Source organism: Nerophis lumbriciformis, linkage group LG11, assembly GCF_033978685.3.
Source record: "Nerophis lumbriciformis linkage group LG11, RoL_Nlum_v2.1, whole genome shotgun sequence".
Lineage (NCBI taxonomy): Eukaryota > Metazoa > Chordata > Actinopteri > Syngnathiformes > Syngnathidae > Nerophis > Nerophis lumbriciformis.
Genome location: NC_084558.2, coordinates 30,933,798 through 30,951,271, shown reverse-complemented (window position 1 = coordinate 30,951,271; position 17,474 = coordinate 30,933,798). Strand labels below are relative to the sequence as shown.

The window sequence follows — 17,474 nt, the reverse complement described above, 5'->3', positions numbered from 1 at the left end:
GCCATGACTGACCGCTAGAGGCCCCTCTGCTTTCCAGTCACTTTAAAAATGGCTGACATATAACAGCACACCATCAGGTCGCCACCAGGACTCTTATAAAAGTTATCAGGAATGGCACCGACGCAGACAAACAAAGACATGGGGAAGACAGACAAGCACAGAGAGCCGGTAAGATGTATGTTAACGTCATCGTAGCCAGTGACTAGCATCGTATGCTAATGCTAGCTACGTGCTACAGCAGCGAACAACATAATTGTCCGCACATTATTGTTACTAAGTTCATCATGACGTAGCACACGGAACTCTGTGATTTATTCATAATTCAAACATTTGTATATGTAATAGAAGTGGCACAATGTTGTGCGTATATTTTCAATGTCCTTTGTGTTGGTGGAGTAGGTCGCCGTCATTTTATTGAGCAGGCGCAGTTAGCTTCTAACATAATGAAAAATATGAGAAAACCTTTGTATTAGTACAAAATGGTAGTTATTAAAGTTAACTTATGAACAAAGTTTCTTTGTGACAAAATGTGCTTAAATATAATGCATAATTGTTGATGACTGAACGCCCGCGACCCCAAAAGGGACAAGCAGTACTAAAAAGGATGGATGGATGGATGGATAAAGTGCTGATAGCAACCAAACCTAACCCCCCCGCCACAACCCCTCCAAATCCCACCCCCCGGATTGTAAATAATGTAAATAATTCAATGTACCGTATATACTCTGATGAGTAACTTGTGTGATGACTGTATTATGCTGATAGTATATATTTGTACCATGAATTGATTAACTTGGACCCCGACTTAAACAAGTTGAAAAACTTATTCGGGTGTTACCATTTAGTGGTCAATTGTACGGAATATGTACTGTACTGTGCAATCTACTAAGAAAAGTTTCAATCAATCAAAAAACTCCAATCAACTGTCAGACGGCCACATCATTAGGTACACATGTAAATAAGTCAAACAATGTACAGTACTATTATGATCCAGTTTAAGTGCAAAGTGTTTATAAAGTGAAGGAAGAAGAATCCTGATAAACATATTGAACCTAATTGGGAAATTAGATAATCTTTTGGATCTCATTATGCGAATCATAGCTATTCGTTGATGACAAATTCAAGTTTTATTAATTTACTCATTTACAGGTTGAGTACAGGAAGTGAACAAATAAATGTGTTAGAAATTGATATGAACCAAACAAGGGGTAGGAATAAATAAGCTGTGCTGTTATGACAAACTGGAATTACTTAATGTACCATATTGTAACTTTGTGCATGTTGGAAATTAACTAATACAATAACTTTAACCCAAGAATGGCCTGAAGGAAAATGGAGCCTGCCAGAATATTTCAGAGACAGAAGAAGAACCTTTGCTGCGAGAGAACCCCAGACGCTTTGTCATCTTCCCCATCCAGTACCCTGACATCTGGAGGATGTATAAGAAGGCTCAAGCTTCTTTCTGGACAGTGGAGGAGGTAAGTAATGCTATTTTGTCACATCATCATCCAAAGCAGTAGTTCTCAAACTTTTTTCACCAAGTACCACCTCAGAAAACCCTTGGCTCTCTAAGTTGGAGATGGCTCTTTGAAAGGAGCTGGATCTTGTTCCTTTTAAAAAAGCTGTTCAAAAGACTGGCTTGTTATTATAGTTAGTTTTTTAATCAACAAATCAATCACTGGTAGCAGTTAAAATATAAAATGTGGTTCAGAATAATGTACATCTATACAAATATTTGTAATTTATAGTATTCTATTAGGCGGTGCACATCCACATGCTTTGACAGTGACATCACTCGTTAATTTTTTTACTCACCAAAAAAAACTTTACAGCACAAGAACATTTTTAAAATACAAAAAAAATACTAGGGGTGCACAAAAAATTCACAATACAATTGCGATTCTTATTCATCTTGATTCTAAAACAATTCATAATGTTAAAAAATCGATTTAAATTATAAGAATACATTTTTAGGCCATCTCAATGCACTAGAAGGAGCTTTTCTAGCCTGTGACCTGTTTTGAAAAAGTTTTCATTATAATTATAATATCAAATAATACATTGCGAAAATTGGTTTGGATCGTGTTGAGTCGGGAACCGATTTTGAATGGAATTGTTACCCCAGGAATCAGAATCGGATCGAACGGGTAGGTGCCCAAAGATTAAGAACCCTAAAAAACACATGAATATCCATGTATCCATCCATTTTGTACCGCTTGTCCATTTCAGGATCGCAGGGGGTGCTGGAGATAAGAACAAAATAATAAAAAGTTTGAACTTGAACTACTTTAGAACAGTGAACCAGAAAAGCAAAACTAAATTAAAAAAATAAATACAAATAAAAATTAAAAACATCCATCCATCCATTTTCTTCCGCTTATCTGAGGTCAGGTCGTGGGGGCAGCAGCCTAAGCAGAGAAGCCCAGACTTCCCTCTCCCCAGCAACCTCGTCCAGCTCCTCCCGGGGGATCCCGAGGCGTTCCCAGGCCAGCCGGGAGACATAGTCTTCCCAACGTGTCCTGGGTCTTCCCCGTGGCCTCCTGCCGGTCGGACGTGCCCTAAACACCACCCGAGGGAGGCGTTCGGGTGGCATCCTGACCAGATGTCCGAACCACCTCATCTGGCTCCTCTCGATGTGGAGAAGCAGCGGCTTTACTTTGAGATCCCCCCGGATGGCAGAGCTTTTCACCCTATCTCTAAGCGAGAGCCCCGCCACCCGACAGAGGAAACTCATTTCGGCCGCTTGTACCCGTGATCTTGTCCTTTCGGTCATAACCCAAAGCTCATGACCATAGGTGAGGATGGGAACGTAGATCGACCGGCGAGAATCATGGACTAATTAAAAATTAAAATAATTTAAAAATGTGAATCCAAATGATGCTATGCTTCCTTTTGACTCTGACTCATTTTATATTCCAGTTACCAGTTGGGTAACTGGACGGCTAACAAACGAATGCCTTGCAACTGCAAATGAGTTCTCATCATTCACTCAAAAGAGCCGTTCAAAATACTTGATTCATTCGCAAACATCACATCTCTACTGCAAGTACCCCCCATAATGACCAACAATAAAATACATTAGCATAGTAGGCCTAGACTATTCATTAAAAACAAGACAGAGTTTTAATTTAACAAGTATATTTAATATTTTTGGCCACTATAACATTACACACAATGCACAAATATCATCAACAATGATACTCCATACAGTACACATTTACAGACTTCTTTGGCGTAGCACTAGATGAGGCCCGAGTACCACTACACAGTTTGAGAATCACTAATCTAAAGTATTTTATGTTTGTACTTTTAATGCTGCTGATGTCTTCCAGGTGGACCTTTCCAAAGACCTGCCTCACTGGGACCGTCTAAAATCAGAGGAAAAGCATTTCATCTCTCACATTTTGGCCTTCTTCGCGGCCAGCGACGGCATTGTCAACGAGAACCTGGTGAGACTTCAATGCATGTTGTGACATTAAACTTGTCATCAAGAGATGACTATTTTATGCTATTGCAGGTGCAAAGGTTCTGCCAGGAGGTGCAAGTCCCTGAAGCGCGCTCCTTCTACAGCTTCCAGATCCTGATAGAAACGGTTCACTCAGAGATGTACAGCATGCTCCTCAACACTTACATCCGAGACCTGCAGGAAAGGTCAACCTGGTTTTGCCTTTTTATGAACGTTAACATACACCGTTCTACGTCTTCAGAGCAACAAAGTAAAAGCTTTAGGGAACGTTGCTAGAATGAACAAATTTACTTTTATAATGTGCACCTGTTCATAACAGGATACACCCAGACCACTTAAACAACAGTTCTGTGGTTTTAGCACCTGTTGCATCCTCTCATTTTAGACTCAAAACAGCAATTTCAGTTGGCTTCTTTTATGCATGAAAAATAGGTACGGTATATTAATTGACAAGAAAATACAGTAAGCAGAGTTTTTCAGTACTAAAATTATAATAAATAAAAGTAATTAAATGTATTTTCCTGTGATGAGGTGAGGTGGCGACCTCGAAAGGGACAAGCAGCAGAAAATGGATGGATTAATTTTTCACGACAAACCCTTTATTTATTGAATCAAAAATATTGAAATTCAACAAATTGTTGAATTTGCAAACAGCTAACATTATGTACAAAGCAAACTATAACCTGCTACTCAAGAATGTACTATAATTCTTCTCAACAAAAGAGGAGAAATACATCTGATTTTGCACGTACAACACTTAAAATATTTAGCATATCACTATGTGCAATTAAGTTATGGAATGGATTAAGCCAGGAAATCAAACAAAGTACTAATATGATTCAGTTTAAGAAACTGTTCAAACTACACCTGTACAAACAGAAGAATTATTCATTATTAAGAATTATAATTGAACCTTAATAAAAAAAAGAAAAGATAATCTCATTCATCTCCTAGTTAACCCATAAACTACTTAACTATTTAATTATAATAACTTAATTATTGTCTATATCATGATATGTTTACTTACTTGTATATTGATTTATTTATTCACTGTTCTGTTACAAGTAGAAAACAAACAAATGGGATAAAACTGCTATGATACGAAAAGGGGTAGAATTAAACAAGCTCTGCTTCTTCCGACTCCTTTTTTGGACATACTGTAATGAAACAACTGGAAATATGTGATGTGTTACATTGTAATTGTATTGTATGTATGTTCAGAATAAACTGAAACTGAACTGAACATAGTATTAATTGAAATGTAACATTGTTTATTAGTTGTAATTTTATTAAATAAATCCTGACATTAGGTTGAATATTACAATTGGGGCTATTTAATATTCAACACTACATCATATCAAAATTACATCATATCAAAATTGTCCATGAATTAAACTACATTAGATTGATAATTTTTTATTGGCATTGTAAATAAATACAATCCAATTTAATTTGCAGCACAAGGTGAAACCCATAAAAAGTGTATAAAATAACTAAATATTAACAAAATAAATTATGGTATAATCCAGTCATACTTCACATCCACATTACACACATGCATGCAAGCAAATAGTGCTTAAAAATATATGATCATAAAATAAGCCATATCTGTATTTTTTTTAAATACTGCTAAAAAAAAAATCAATTGGTGCTACATATAAATTATCAAAGATTCTATTCCTACATTGTAATTGATGAAAGATCAAATCAAACACATATTGTTTTTCTGACATCTGTATCCATCCCAACAAATGGATCAATATGTTTGAACAGCTTGTGGTCAAATGTATAATTAATAATAGAGTATTTAAAAAATCCCAGTAAAATTGTAATAAAAATGCTACTAAAATAAATACTACATTACAGTAGTACCGGTAGTAAAAAAGCAAAAGCTAATTTACACCATTTAAAAGTCTGTTTACTGTCTAAAAACTGGTTTAGTTCTAATATTATGGTTACGTAATTTTAGTGCTGCAGCTATTAATTATTTTTACTAAACGAGTAATCTATCGATAGTTTGTTGTATTAATTGAGTAATCGGATAAAATACACTTTGTAGCCCCAATTCGTATTTTAGTGAAAATAGTTGAAATGAAAACCGATTTTTCTGCTTGCCATAACTTTCATAAATGTTTTCCAATACATGTACATCATCATCAACACTAAAATTGCACATTTAACATTGTGTTACATAACAAGCTTTAATTAAAATTAAATTTGTGTCACAGTGATCTTGACACCCACACAGCGTTGCTCTCATGTGTGCTCTATTCTAGGACTGTGCAGAAACTATGTACGCGTATATAAAGTTCCGGGCACTCCATGCTGTTCGAATTTATAAATGTTATTAGTTACACTTATCAAACGATTATTCAAGCAACAGAATATACATCGGAGCTTTTTTCTAATCGGATTAGTTGTTGCAGCCCTACAGCTTAAAAAACTTTCAAAATAATAAAACCAAGCTCTCATTATGATACATAATAAATTAGTAGCTCATCAACCAAATTGCTAAATTCATTTTTGTGTTTTTGAAAATGCTGAGAATAAACTTGATGTATTGACTTTGTGTTTCTGTCCAGGGAGTATTTATTTAATGCCATCCAAACCATGCCGTGTGTGAGGCGCAAGGCAGACTGGGCCCTCCAGTGGATAAATGACAGCCAGTCCACATTTGGTCAGGAAGAATCCCATGCAATTCATTAAAAAACAGGCATCTAACCATATTTATTAATTTTATTTATGTTGTGCTGTCAGGGGAGAGAATCGTGGCCTTTGCGGCAGTGGAGGGCATCTTCTTCTCCGGCTCCTTCGCTGCTATCTACTGGTTGAAGAAGAGAGGCCTTATGCCCGGCCTCACCTACTCGAATGAGCTGATCAGTCGAGATGAAGTAGGAAGAATCTTTGGAAAGTGAAACTAACAAATGGTGGTAGATGAGTGAAATGTGCTACTATGTCTCCTGTAGGGACTCCACTGCGACTTTGCCTGCCTGCTGCATAGCTACCTCCAGAATAAGCCCTCAGAGGACCGGGTGAAGGACATCATCACCAAGGCTGTTAACATTGAACAGGTCATCAAGTGCTGTCTTTCGCAAGAGCTTGACCTTACCTAATCTTTTTGTTATGCTGAGACAGGAGTTCTTGACGGAGGCCTTGCCAGTGGATCTCATTGGAATCAACAGCTCTCTGATGAAGCAGTACATCGAATTTGTGGCCGACCGCCTCCTGGTTGACCTGGGATTAGCCAAGGTACGTCTACAACCCCTGGCAAAAATTATGCAATCAACAGTATTGGAGGATGCTCATTCAGTTGTTTAATTTAGTAGAAAAAAAGCAGATAACAGACATGACACAAGACTACAGTCATTTCAAATGGCATCTTTCTGGCTTTAAGAAACACTAGAAGAAATCCAGAAAATAAAGTGTGGTAATCAGTAACATGGCTATGGATGTTCTCATTCATCCAAGTCATTGTATCCTTAGGCCATTCAATCGATTGCAGCTGGACTGTTTGGTTTGTCTAAAAGTAATCAGTAACAGTTTCATTTTTACATCAAGCAGAGCAGTGTTAATTACGTTGACTAATAGTTTTTGTCTTAGTTATCGTCAACCTATTTTCCCCTGACGAAAATAAGACAACAAATGTTGTCTTGTAGATGGGTAGGACAAGTTGGGAATATATCCCATCACAGTGATTTAACCGAGTACATATTAAAAAGGGCCAGTAGTTGGTTACGAAGGAGAGCCAATCAAATACTTTTCTTTGTGAAATCAGGAAGTTTGATTTCTCACCACCAAAACAAAATTGTATAGATTTAACACGTTCAACATCAAAGTATGTGTACACCTGGGAGAAAGTGAAGAGGACACATTTCATTTTTGGTGCTAGGATGCCATCAGCAGGAGAGTCGTTGATTGTGACATCTACACAACTGTAAGTTAAAACTGATTGTACCGTATTACTTCTTTACAAAAAAATGATAAAGTAATTTTCTCTGCCTCAAGGAATCGTTTATTTCAGTGATTCTCAAACTATAGTGCGTGTACCACTACTCCATCCAAAACATATTGTTTTAAGTTGGTTTTTATCTTGAAGTGTATGCCAAATCAGGATTAGTGGATTCAAGTACATTGTTTTATTTTTCTTTATTTAAACACAGTGTTACTGTTCAAATTGTGAGTAATGTTACAGTGGCCAAAAACATTAAATACACCTGTTAAAATAAACACCTGCCTTGTTTTTAATGAATACTTAGGCCCACTATGATTTTGTATTTTAATGTTGGTCATCATTGTGGTACTTGGAGAGCCAAGTTTTTTTCTGAGGTGGTACTTGGGGAAAAAAGTTTGAGAACCACTGGTTTATTTAGTGGTAAATCAAAAGAGCATGACAACTTTTAATGTGGTCCAACGCACTTACGTCGCACATGCAGCAAAAAGACTCGAGGAAGTGGGTACAATGTTTCCTATTTATTCATTTATTTGAAGTGGACATTTATGAACAAATGAAAGGCTCCAGCCCCTGCCCCCTGTGAACCCAAGAGGGACAAGCGGTGGAAAATGGATGGACAGATGGATGATGGATAGATGTGTATTTGTTGCTTCCGGTTTGGCTGCGTTCATAAACAATTTATGATAAAAGCATGCATCGTAACTCAGTTTCACAACACACATACACACATTCTTCGCCGAGACGTAGCATAGAAACATTTTTTAATAAGTGCCTTGAAGATTTTTTTTTGCATTGACTTGTGTAGCAAAAAATGACTAATTATTATATATGACTAATTATATCATTCTTGACAATAAGGTCATGCAACTTTTGTGTTAAACAAATGCTTTGCATGGAGTCTCAATAAAGGTGCTTTCTAATCAACTTTAAAAAGGCCTTATCATTTATACTTCATATTTCAGTTGACTATATTTACTGTAATTTTAGCAAACTAAAATGTGTAATTTTGTTGACTAAAACTACACTACAACTGAATCAATTTAGATGACTAAAATCTGACTAAAACTAAAATACATTTTCATCAAAAGACTATAACCAAAACTAAATTAAAGGCTGCTGTCAAAATTAATAACTAGATTATTAATAATATTAATAACGCAGAGTAAAACAAATGGAGTCACTCAATTCTGAGGAAAAGTTATTTAATCATGAAAAACAAAAACACTACAATACACCATTTTTACTTTGTTGCACCACCTCTGGTTTTTATAAGAGCTTATAATCTCTAAGGCATGGACTTAACGAGTGACTAACAGTATTCTTCATCAATCTTGATCCAACTTTCTTGATTGCTGCGGTCAGATCAGTTTTGCAAGTTGGAGCCTTGTCATGGACCATTTTATTAAATTCCCACCACACATTTTCAATTGGATTGAGATCTGTACTATTTGCAGGCCATGACATTGATCTTATACATCTTTCTTCAGGAAAAGTTTTTACAGTTTTTGCTCAATGGCACCATGCATAATCATCTTCAAAAATGATGTCATCATCCCCAAACATCCTTCTGATTGATCGAATAAGAAAAGTGTGCAAAATGTCAATTTAAACGTGTGCATTTATTGAAGCTATAAGGACAGCCGTATCCCCAGAGCCATTACCTGACATGCAGCCTCATATCATCAATGATTGTGGAAATGTGCATGTTTTCTTCAAGCAGTCGTCTTTATAACTTTCATTGGAACGCCACCAGACAAAGGTTCCAGCATCATCACCTTGTCCATTGCTGAATATGACTTTCAACCAGAGTACACAGTTGCTTTTCTTTAGCCCATTGGAACCTTGTTTTTTATGTTTAGCTGTTAATGACTGCTTTTGTTTAGGTTTGTTGTATTTAAATCCCATTTCCATAAGGCGATTTCTTACAGTTTTCTGTGACTCCAGTTGGTTCCTTATTTGTTTTGCTGGGCATTTTCTGTTACGACATATTGTTTTACGTTGTTTTTATCTTGAAGCGTTGATGTCTACTACCTTCTTGAGGAAGTTTGATGATCCTCTCCTTTGTCTTAATTGACATCTATCTGTTGGACAAATGATTCATGTCAAACCACCTGGTGCAACAGCTCTCTAAGCCAAGGTGTGAACAATCCTTTTTAACTGCAGACTAATGAACATATTTTATCTGATGCAGATGTAAGCTTTTGGAAATACAACTTTACAGGGGAATTTCATAATTATTTTCTCAGAATTGAGTGATTACATAATTTCTTTACTCTGATCTAATAATGAAACTATTACTGACTACATTCTTGATTTATTTAACTTTTTATTAAAACCAGAAAATGGCTATTTGAAAAGGCTATAGTTTTGTGTTATGTCTGTTACCTAATATTGTTCGACAAAATAAAACAACTGAATAAACACCCTTCAAGCCCGGTGACTCCAACTTCTTCTGGGATTGTATTCCATAATTTCCTGTAATATCATTAAAAATCTTCTTGTCAATCACTATGATTCAAGGTTTACAGGGCGGAGAACCCGTTCGACTTCATGGAATCCATTTCCTTGGAGGGAAAGACCAATTTCTTTGAGAAACGGGTTGGCGAGTACCAGAGATTTGGAGTCATGTCCAGCATGAAGGACTGCGAATTCACTCTGGACGCAGACTTCTGATACAGCTGTTTGGGATACGTATTTGTATTTTATCTAGTTAATTTGCAAATACCAAAAAACTAAAATCTTTCCAGTACTGTCATTTGTATTGACAGGTTGAAGCATTCATCCATTTTGCCATGAAGGACTGACATCACTATATGTAAAAAAGCTGGTTATTTTTTTGTGATATTGGTATAGACTTTTAAAATAATTTATTGCAAGCGTTTTGTACTTATTTTAGAAAAAGCTAAGTATATTTGATGGTGTCGACCGCTTCTACAGTGTATTGTTTGATCATTTCTGAATGTCTAATGCAAAAATAAATATACTTTATGAACAGAAAATTGTCTCCAGGTGGAAATGATATGTTATAAGTATAACAGTTAATACAGAGCACAATTTATGGAATGGATGATGAAAATGCAAACTGTACATTAGAAGTAGGAGATACTACCATCCATCCATCCATTTTCTACCGCTTATTCCCTTCGGGGTCGCGGGGGGCGCTGGAGCCTATCTCAGCTACAATCGGGCGGAAGGCGTCGTACACCCTGGACAAGTCGCCACCTCATCGCAGAGGAGATACTACCAATTTTTGTATTTATATACCAAGTAAATACAGTAATAGGAACATGTATCGCTGATACACATACTTATGTTACATTTTCCCTGAGCATTGAATGATTTTGTGATTTTTCCCGCCCCCCCTTTAGTTTGTTAAACCTGACAACCGTGTTGATGATAAGAATTATAAAACGCTTTTTACCAAACAATATATTTCTACCCTCAACCTTGCGAATTTCCAGGGGCTTTTGCTCAAGCCAGAAGAAAGGGCACCCATCGCAAAAAATATTCATAGAATACGGCTTTTAAACACAGCTGTGCAGGTTAGGGGAAAACAAGTTTCAAAGTTTATTCATATAGCCTTTATCACAAATGCCTCAAAGGGCTGCACAAACCACAACGACATCCTTGGCTCTGACCCCACATCAGGACAGGAAAAAACTCAACCCAATGGGACAATGAGAAACCTTGGAAAGGACCGCAGATGTGGGTACGGGGACCGGGACCCCGAAACCCACCCAACGCCCCCGGGTGACCTGTGCAATGGAGTCCAGTCCATAAGTTGGTCAGGTCGGAGCGCCGAATGATGCATAAAGGACTTCATAATGTGAGAGTCCAGTCCATAGCGATGCCAGCAGGGGATCCTCTTGAATGTATACAAGTCAGCAGCGCAGAGAGTATAGATACAACTATTCATTTTTATTACACATAATTGTTCAAACTAATTGTCAACAGTGCAAACTAAGTAAACAAAAGTAAAAAAAATAACTTGCGTGAAGTTGCCCCCCCACCCAAAAGCACAGTGAAACAATCCAGAATGCAGGGAGAGGCGAGGCATATATCGACAGTTTCGACACAAATGCTAATATCCGTATTGGATCGACACTAGCACAATCAGTTTGGCAGTTGTCAATCACGAATAGTATTGTTAGGCTATACTGTGAACATACTTTATGTTTTTGACACAGGTGAGGATTTGAATGAAAGACAATAATACTTTTTGCTTGGGGGGAAACTATACAGGGGTGGGCCAGCAAGGCCTTCTCAAGCGCAGAAAAATATAGATAATGAATAGTTGCCCTGTATTCACTTGATAGGCTATGCATGGATCCTACCAATATGTGCAGCGCCCCACGCCAACTGAGTTCATGCAACTGCTGTGGACTTTTAAGGCTTCTAGGCTGGATAGGTTGATTGGCAACACTAAATTGGCCCTAGTGTGTGAATGTGAGTGTGAATGTTGTCTGTCTAACTGTGTTGGCCCTGTGATGAGGTGGCGACTTGTCCAGGGTGTACCCCGCCTTCCGCCCGATTGTAGCTGAGATAGGCTCCAGCGCCCCCGCGATCCCAAAGGGAATAAGCGGTAGAAAATGGATGGATGGATGGATGGTATTTCGGCATGTATCTTTGATGTGTGACAACTTTCACAATAAATGGAATCACGTCAAAAACTAATAGCAGTTTTCGTCTGAGTCACTTCAGAAATGAAGTTTATACGAGCTATGTTTACACACAATAGTAGGCAACATGCAAACAATCCTGTTTGTGTTGCAGCAAAGTGTAAGATCTGTGACCTGGATTTTGTTAGTGGTTCACTGACAAAATCCATGTGTGTGTGTGTTCTTGTGTTTCCACCCTTCTTGAGACATCAAGAAGGAAAAGTACCTTCCATATGAGGACCGGTGAACAAGTTAGAACATAAATCATGGTCCCAATACGGAAAACCATTGCATCTCATAGAGAATGTCTCATTTGCACCCCTGGTGGTGAAATCTATCAAAATTAGGTTGGTCCCAAAAAGGAGGGATTTTTCAAATTGACTGTGTGTCGCTTTTAAAAGTGCTCCCCCTCTGGTCAACATACAGTGGGGCAAAAAAGTATTTAGTCAGCAACCGATTGTGCAAGTTCTCCCACTTAAAATGATGACAGAGGTCTGTAATTTTCATCATAGGTACACTTCAACTGTGAATCTACAATAGGCAAGCAGCTTGGTATAAAAAAAAATCAACTGGGGGAGCAATTATCAGAAAATGGGGCTCCACGCAAGATCTCATCCCGTGGGGTCAAAATGATCATGAGAACGGTGAGCAAAAATCCCAGAACCACACGGGGGGACCTGGTGAATGACCTGCAGAGAGCTGGGACCAAAGTAACAAAGGTTACCATCAGTAACACACTACGCCGACAGGGAATCAAATCCTGCAGTGCCAGACCCCCTGCTTAAGCCAGTGCATGTCCAGGCCCTTCTGAAGTTTGCCAGAGAGCACATGGATGATACAGCAAAGGATTGGGGGAATGTCATGTGGTCTGATGAAACCAAAATATAACTTTTTGGTATAAACTCAACTCGTCGTGTTTGGAGGAAGAAGAATACTGAGTTCCATCCCAAGAACACCATACCCACTGTGAATCTTGGGGGTGGAAACATCATGCTTTGGGGTTGTTTTTCTGCTAAGGGGACAGGTCGACTGATCCGTGTTAAGGAAAGAATGAATGGGGCCGTGTATCGTGAGATTTTCAGCCAAAACCTCCTTCCATCCGTGAGAGCTTTGAAGATGAAATGTGGCTGGGTCTTCCAGCATGACAATGATCCCAAACACACCGCCTGGGCAACGAAGGAGTGGCTCCGTAAGAAGCATTTGAAAGTCCTGGAGTGGCCTAGCCAGTCTCCAGACCTCAACCCCATAGAAAATCTGTGGAGGGAGTTGAAAGTCCGTGTTGCTCGGCGACAGCCCCAAAACATCACTGCTCTCGAGAAGATCTGCATGGAGGAATGGGCCAAAATACCAGCTACTGTGTGTGCAAACCTGGTAAAGACCTATAGTAATCGTTTGAGCTCTGTTATTGCCAACAAAGGTTATATTACAAAGTATTGAGTTGAATTTTTGTTATTGACCAAATACTTATTTTCCACCATAATTTACAAATAAATTCTTTAAAAATCCTACAATGTGAATTCCTGGATTTTTTTTCACATTCTGTCTCTCACAGTTGAAGTGTACCTATGATGAAAATTACAGACCTCTGTCATCATTTTAAGTGGGAGAACTTGCACAATTGGTGGCTGACTAAATACTTTTTTGCCCCACTGTATGTAGTAACAAGTGTGTGTAAGGAATTTAAATGCACACCCTTTAGCCAAAATTAATAAAAGAAAATAAATAAATATGTAGTGTACATCGTTTAGTTTGCAAATACATCAAAGATGCTATTTTAATCTATTTCTAATGGATAAAGCTTTGGCCTGGACAAGAGGTCATCAGGTGGTCCCCAACGTTCACCGAGTGTTTCGACCCTTAACCACAACACTCTACGGTTGGTGGGTCAGCAGTGATTGGCCAGATCACTGCCCCTCTCATCCAGGCTTCCAGCTATAGTCCTCTCTTTTATGCCAGAGCCAACAGGAGGCTCTCTCTGCCGCTTCTCCCAGCCTACGAACGGCTGTTTTCCTCAAGTGACCTCTCAATCCGACCTTTGTCATCAGATTCCACACAGATTGAGCAGGGAATCCTCGACATCCAACTTCCACTGTCATCAGCCATGCTGTCCACCCCTTGTCCCGGCAGTCCTGGACAAGTTGTTGGTACTTTATTTTCTTCCTCTCTGCCGCTTCCTCACATCCCTCCTTGCACGGGACAGTAAGTTCCACCAGGATGATTTTCTTTCCCTCTGGGGACCAATAACTATGTCTGGTCTTAGAGTGGTGGACAGTACCGCCTCTGGGAAGAGGAGCTTCCTCCCCAGGTCGACCTCCATCTCCCAACCCTGGGCCAACTGCAGGAAGTTTTGCTTGGCTTGGTCTTGGACAACTGGTCTATGACCCTCTTTCACAAAGGTGATGGTGCTCACTAGTGGCTTAGTTTTGGCCGGGTGTTTCTTTCTCCTCTCTTGCTCTAAGATGTCTGCGAGCATTGCCAACACCTTGTCATGGCGCCACCTGTATCTTCCCTGGGTCAATGCTGTTTTGCACCCAGAAAGAATGTGCACCATAGTTCCTTTACCGCCACACAACCTGCACAGCGGGTCCTCCCTCATTCCCCACCTATGCAAGTTGACTAGGGTCGGCATGGTGTCGTATACTGCTCGGAGCAGAAACGAGATACGAAACGGCTCCAGCCTCCACAGTTCCACCTTGTCCAGGCACCTTGGGTTGCGAGCTTGACGGCTTTAGCTCTTCTTCCTTCTTTTTCAAGGTTTCGAACTTCATCCTGGATCATGGTCCTCTTTTCCCTGGGCGTGGACTTGGACCACTGCTGGAAATGTGATGTTCCTAGACCCTGTCTTCCAGTGCAAGGGCTTCCGATGGTATCTTTGGTCCTGAGAGATGATTCTGCCTGGGTAACAGCAGTGCTGGCGGCCCACTTCCTACCAGATCTTGTTCTTATTCCAGCTTCCCTGATGAGTTGATCTTGGGAGTCTCTATACGTCAGGGAAAGTCTGCATTTTGCGACTTTAAACTCCTCCACAACTGAAGACGGGGAGCTGGAGCTGATGTAGAGCCCCATAGATGTAAAGCTTGGGGGTATTCCCAACCATTTACGAAGATGCTTGTTGAACTTCCTCTCCAACCCTTCAACTGTTGTTATGGCCACTTCGTACACGGTGAGAAGCCACATAAGTCTTTGGAGTAGGCCATGCTGGTATATCCAGCACTTGTATTTCCCAGGCAGACCAGACTTGTCAATCTTTTTCAACCATTCTTCAACTTGATTTTCGGTGCTGGAGATGCTGTTTTTATCTGTCATGGAATCATCATACCACTTTCCAAGGCATTTTTTAAATTTTTTTATTTTTTTATTTTTTTTTTTATGTCCTGTCCAGCTTCTCAGGCAAATCATATAGTTGATGTAGATGCCCATGTCGGCTGTTCAGATTTACTTTACAAAAGAGAAGTGTAGGATACTTCTCTTGTTGCCTTATTTGTATTTGACTTTATTAAATGTATTTATATTATCATTTAGTGCAGCCGGGCCGGAGCAGGAGGGGATAGAAAGAGAAAAAAAAAGAAGACAGAGGGGGAAATTGTGGGGACAAGAGGGGGATTAGACAGAGAGACAAAAACAACAACAGCAAACAACAACAACAACAACAATAGAGCAACATCAGCAAATATGACATGTACAAATATGATGGTAAAAGTAATAGCAAATAAGCAGTTAGCGAAAAATAAAAAATAATACAGAAATGACAATGAGCATTATTACACTACAAATGGATCAATACAAATACCAATAGAAATAGCGCTATTGATAATGAACAATACCAATAATTTACCTTTATTATCAACAATACAGTTGTTTAAATGCAACAATACATATACGTAATGATAACTTGAGATACGAAAGAATGCAGAAAAATGGAGGGGGAGAAAGAGAAGCAACCTACATTAACCTTGTAGATTGTTATAGTCACAATAGGTTAAGCTTTGTCAGTGTGCCATGTGTTACACCCAGTTTACCCTAGGGCAACAACGTTAATATATGTTTGATGAAACGTGATTATGTGCATGAGTGTAAGTATGCATATGTACTTGTATATGTACAGAATGTGTATATGTGTTTGTACAATGAATGTATATGTACAGAATGTGTATATGTGTTTGTACAGTGAATGTATATGGACAGTATGTGTATGTGTATGTTTGTATATTGAATGTGCGTGTGGATGTACGAACATTAGGTAGGTAAATATGTACTGTATTTGTGTATGTATGTGGGAGCGTAGGTACCTATGTACGTATGTGAGCATATGTGAATTTGCATGTACAATACATTCGACTCCCAGAGTGCGTGGGAGCCAGAGCACGGCCCCATCACCCCCGAGAGCCCAACCCACAAACAGGAGGCGTGGTGCCCAGGGAACCAGGGACCACCGCCCCCACGCAGCCAAGCCGGCCAGCGACAGGAACCCCAGAGCCCGACCCACCGTACCGCCCACAAGGGCCAGCAGCAGGCCGCAGACAGACGCACCCGGCAGAGGACAGGGCACGAGAAAAGCAGGGGACAGCCAGACCCCACACGGGCAGAAAGGCGAGACGCCCCGCAACCGGACGGCAAGACCACCCCCGCCCCACCGGCAACCTGGCCCCCACGAGCCCACCCCCCACCCCCGGAGAGCGCGGCGAGGCCAGCCCCCGGCCACCCCACCCAAACCGGCCGCCGCAGGACCACCCAGGCACAGGGCCACGGGAACCACCCACCCCACCCGCAGGGACCCCAACGATGGAGATGGAACAACCAGCAACCGCCCCGCCGAGCCCCCCCCTGAGGGAGGGGAAAAATTAAAAAATAATATTAATAAAATATATTAAAAAATAAATAAATAAATAAATAAATAAATTAATTAATTAATTAATTAATTTAAAAAAAAAAGAATTAAAAGAAGATCACAGACATGCTGACAAACAAGGTCACTACCCCAGCAACTGGCCGACTCGCAGCACCACGGAATACCTTGCAGCACCAAGCTACCACAATAGACGCAGGGACTAGGCCCAACAGGCCCCAACCAAGACGGGCACCCGGAAGGGATGGACAGCGGGACCCAGGAGCTCCAGACACGCAGTTCGGATGCAGTAGCCTGAGGCGTCGACCCCCGTCTGACATGCAGGCCCAGAGCGTACCCCCAGAAATATACATACATACATACATATATACATACACATACACACATACACGTATACATACCCACACATACACATATATACATATACATACACATATGTACACATACACATATATAAACATACATACATACACACACACATATACATACATATACACAGTTCGTCAGCCCCGACAGCCATCACGCGCGCGCGCTGCCACCAGTCACAACATC

General features: G+C 39.8%; 1 protein-coding gene across 1 annotated transcript; it reads left to right on the top strand.

Annotated features, from left to right (window-relative positions):
* On the top strand, positions 1 to 10,417 carry rrm2b (ribonucleotide reductase M2 b). Its single transcript, XM_061966836.1, has 9 exons — positions 1 to 168; positions 1,317 to 1,478; positions 3,333 to 3,449; positions 3,518 to 3,651; positions 6,049 to 6,143; positions 6,224 to 6,357; positions 6,433 to 6,537; positions 6,602 to 6,715; positions 9,939 to 10,417. Exons 1-9 carry the CDS (start codon positions 112 to 114, stop codon positions 10,089 to 10,091), a joined length of 1,071 nt encoding a protein of 356 aa, XP_061822820.1. The 5' UTR covers positions 1 to 111; the 3' UTR covers positions 10,092 to 10,417.
* The last annotated feature ends 7,057 nt before the right edge of the window (positions 10,418 to 17,474 follow it).

What these genes read in the sequence shown, in the direction of transcription:
- rrm2b (XM_061966836.1), top strand. Translation starts at nt 112, where the DNA reads ATGGCACCGACGCAGACAAACAAAGACATGGGGAAGACAGACAAGCAC. An exon ending in TGACAGCCAGTCCACATTTG is followed by an intron (nt 6,144 to 6,223) that starts GTCAGGAAGAAT and finishes TTGTGCTGTCAG; the next exon opens with GGGAGAGAATCGTGGCCTTT. An exon ending in AGCTGATCAGTCGAGATGAA is followed by an intron (nt 6,358 to 6,432) that starts GTAGGAAGAATC and finishes TGTCTCCTGTAG; the next exon opens with GGACTCCACTGCGACTTTGC.